This window comes from Olea europaea, unplaced genomic scaffold (assembly GCF_002742605.1).
Source record: "Olea europaea var. sylvestris unplaced genomic scaffold, O_europaea_v1 scaffold454, whole genome shotgun sequence".
Lineage (NCBI taxonomy): Eukaryota > Viridiplantae > Streptophyta > Magnoliopsida > Lamiales > Oleaceae > Olea > Olea europaea.
Genome location: NW_019262848.1, coordinates 168,901 through 172,913, shown reverse-complemented (window position 1 = coordinate 172,913; position 4,013 = coordinate 168,901). Strand labels below are relative to the sequence as shown.

Below are 4,013 nucleotides of genomic sequence, written 5' to 3'. Positions count from 1 at the left end.
GTAAAATTGAGTTAATCTTTAGAAATTGCCTCACTTTTATTACACTATTTAATTCATTGACGTTAATTTAGTATTCAAATATTAATTTAGCACTCGATTGTCTAGATAAAGTAAATGCGGACACAATTATAGTACTCAGTGGAAGTCGAATATCAATCCCTGTGGGTTCGACACTTTTTAATTCTTTAATATACTACAAAACTTGACACTGTGCTTGCGGTAAAAATCACGTTATATAAAACGCGTGGCAAGTTTTTGGCGCCGTTGCCGGGGATTGATTCATTCGAATTCAATTGATATTATTACCAATCGGCGTTCATTTTACTCTAGATTTATATATTTTTTTTACCGTTATTTTTATTTCACTCCTTTTGTGTCTATCTTTAAAAGTTTCCTTTTGATTATTTTCAGCTGTTTATGCGAAGGGCGAGAAATCTAGATCTACTACCTGTTGATCCTGAACCAGAACGCACATTTCGCATTCTCAGAGGCATACAAAGAAACGAACGGGAAGCAATGGCAGAATAGGATGTTAGAGCAGCCAATGAGGATAACCAACAAAGGGCTATTCGGGACTACATAAGGCCGGTTGTCAAAGACAACTATTCCAGCATCGTACGCCCAGCAATTACTGCAAACAATTTCGAATTGAAGCCAGGGTTGATACACATGGTACAGCAAAATCAGTTTGGGGGTGTTGCAGTAGAAGACCCAAATGCTCATCTTGGATCCTTTTTGGAAATTTGTGACACGGTGAAGATGAATGGGGTTACTGAAGATGCAATTAGACTCCGCCTATTCTCATTCTCTTTAAGGGATAAAGCAAAGGCTTGGTTCCAATCACTACCATATGACTCAATTACAACTTGGGATGATTTGCCTCAAAAATTCCTTACCAAGTACTTTCCACCTTCTAAATCAGCTCAACTTCGCGGTGAAATTAGCCAATTCAAACAACTCGACTTCGAGCCATTCTATGAAGCCTGGGAAAGATTTAAAGACTTGCTTAGGAGATGTCCTCAATATGGGTTCCAGAAATGGGTGCAAATTGAGATATTTTATAATGGGCTAAATGGGCAGACAAGGACTATGGTAGATGTAGTTGCGGGAGGCATTTTAATGGCTAAAACAGCAGAGGCTGCATATGCTTTATTGGATGACATAGCCACTAACAGTTACCAATGGCCAAGTGAGAGATCGGGTGTTAAGAAAGTAGCAGGACTTCATGAAGTGGATCCCATCACCGCACTAGCAGCTCAGGTTTCATCACTCACAAATCAGATAGTCACGCTTACCACTCAAGGAAATCAACAGAAGGTAGATTCAGTCATGAGTACTTCTTCTTCACACCAAGAGACAGAGGTTGCTAACGAACAGGCCCAATATGTCAACCGTAGAAACTACAATCAAAGAGAAAGCTACCAAGCTAATCACTATCATCCAGGGTTGAGAAATCACGAGAACTTGTCATATGGCAACAATAGAAATACACTTCAACCTCCATCGGGATTCAACACTCAGAATTCTGATGGGAAACTACCATTGGAAGACATACTTGGGACATTTATTTCTGAGACAAGATCACGCTTCAACAAAGATGAATCACGTTTGGATAATATTGAAACACATGTGTCCAACATGGGAGCCACAATGAAGAATCTTGAAGTGCAAATTAGCCAATTGGCTACCTCAATGAAGTCTCAGCAAAAAGGAAAATTTCCAAGTGATATAGAGATCAATCCAAAGGAGCACTGTAAAGCTGTTATATTAAGGAGTGGCAAGCAAACTGGAGAAAGTGAACTCACTGAAGACAGTAACCCCACACCTAATAAGGAGAAAGAACAAGTAGTAGAAGAACAAGAAAAGTAGGCCAAAGGAACAAATAAGGCTCACAAACCTTATTCCATATCCTTCCTTGACAACCCACCAATTCTCACACCACCACTTCCTTTTCCACAGTGTTTTCAAAAGAAAAAATTTGATAATCAATTTGCTAAATTTTTAGAAATCTTTAAGAAAATTCATATTAATATTCCTTTTGCAGATGCTTTGGAACAAATGCCAAATTACGCAAAGTTTATGAAGGAAGTGATGTCAAAGAAGCGAAAATTGGAGGAATATGAAACAGTAAAATTGACAGAGGAATGCAGCGCTATTCTTCAAAAGAAACTTCCTCAGAAGAGAAAAGATCCGGGCAGCTTCACTATTCCGTGCACCATTGGAAGCTCTTCCTTTGAAAAGGCCCTTTGTGATCTAGGAGCAAGCATCAATTTAATGCCGTTATCAGTATTCAAGAAGTTAGGCCTCGGGGAGGTCAAACCAACAACAGTGACTTTACAACTAGCTGATAGGTCCCTCACCTACCCATGAGGAATTATTGAAGACGTGTTGGTAAAGGTCGACAAATTCGTCTTCCCAGCTGATTTTGTGGTATTGGATATGGAAGAAGATCAGGAAATTCCACTGATTTTAGGCAGACCATTTTTAGCAACTGGAAGGGCTTTAATTGATGTACAAGGGGGACAATTGACATTGAGAGTGAATGAAGAAGAGGTGAGGTTCAACATTTACCAAGCAATGAAGTACTTAGATGACAATGACACTTGCCACATGATTGACTTCATTGATTCTACTGTGAAAGATGAGAAATTATGTATTGAAGATCCTCTCGAGCAATGTATGATGTTTAGTACAACAAAGGATGATATCAGCACTTTTGGAGAGTACATCGGGAGCAAGGATTTGGTTGATTACATATTGGCTCTTGAATCTACATCAGTTGTGGAAAACCCATCACAATGTGAGGATATTCAACAGTCAGAGGAAGCAGATGACAAAGAAAGCAATGAAAGCAGTAAGATTGAACTGAAGCAACTACCAGATCACCTTCGCTATGCATTCTTGGGGGATAAGTCTGCATTTCCAGTAATTATTTCTTCATCACTCACCAGAGACGAAGAGGATAGATTATTGAAAGTGTTGAGGGATCATAAGGCCGCTTTGGGATGGTCAATAGCTGACATCAAGAGGATAAGTCCTACAATCTGCATGCACAAAATCCTCATGGAAGAGTCTTACAAGCCATCCATCGAACATCAAAGAAGGTTAAACCCAGCAATGAAAGAAGTGGTTTGAGTAGAGATTCTAATGCTACTGAAGGCAGGAATCATTTTTGCCATTTCAGACAGTGAATGGGTCAGCCCAGTGCAAGTGGTACCAAAGAAAGGAGGGATGACAGTAGTTAAGAACGACAACAATGAGCTAATTCCGACAAGAACGGTAACTGGCTGGAGGGTGTGCATTGATTACAGGAAACTGAACAAGGCAACTAGAAAGGACCATTTCCCACTGTCGTTCATTGATCAAATGTTGGACAGATTAGCTGGCTACACTCACTATTGCTTTCTTGATGGATATTCGGGCTACAACCAGATTGCTATAGTACCAGAAGACCAGGAAAAGACAACCTTCACCTGTCCATATGGAACTTTTGCCTACAGACGGATGCCATTCGGGTTATGCAATGCACCAGCCACTTTTCAAAGATGCATGATGCAATCTTTGCAGACATGGTTGAAGACATCATGGAGGTATTTATGGATGACTTCTCGCTGTTCAGTACTTCTTCTAATAACTGCCTTCATAATCTCTCCTTAGTGCTGCAACGCTGTGAGGAAAGGAATTTAGTTCTCAACTGGGAAAAGTGCCACTTCATGGTACAAGAAGGTATTGTGCTAGGCCATCATGTTTCGGCGAGGAGGTTGGAAGTGGACAGAGCAAAAATTGATACAATTGAAAAGCTACCACAACCCACCAATGTCAAAGGCATTCGAAGTTTCTTAGGGCATGCTGGATTCTACAGGAGATTCATCAAAGACTTCTCAAAAGTGGCAAAACCCCTATGTAACCTTTTGGAGAAGGACACAACGTTCGTATTTGATGAAGACTGCTTACGGGCTTTTGAAACCATAAAGGCAAAATTAGTCACTGCTCCAGTGATGGTAGTACCAGAT

At 40.2% G+C, this 4,013-nt stretch overlaps 1 protein-coding gene across 1 annotated transcript; it reads left to right on the top strand.

The window, feature by feature from the left end:
* The first annotated feature begins 669 nt into the window (after positions 1–669).
* On the top strand, positions 670–2,370 carry LOC111388104. The gene is made up of 2 exons (XM_023012765.1): positions 670–1,813; positions 2,045–2,370. The coding sequence occupies exons 1-2, from the start codon at positions 670–672 to the stop codon at positions 2,368–2,370; spliced, it is 1,470 nt and encodes a 489-aa protein (XP_022868533.1).
* The last annotated feature ends 1,643 nt before the right edge of the window (positions 2,371–4,013 follow it).

Coding starts and splice junctions, on each gene's coding strand:
- LOC111388104 (XM_023012765.1), top strand. CDS start 670: ATGGTACAGCAAAATCAGTTTGGGGGTGTTGCAGTAGAAGACCCAAAT. Junction 1,814..2,044: donor AAGTGAACTCACTGAAGACA/GTAACCCCACAC, acceptor TTCCTTTTGCAG/ATGCTTTGGAACAAATGCCA.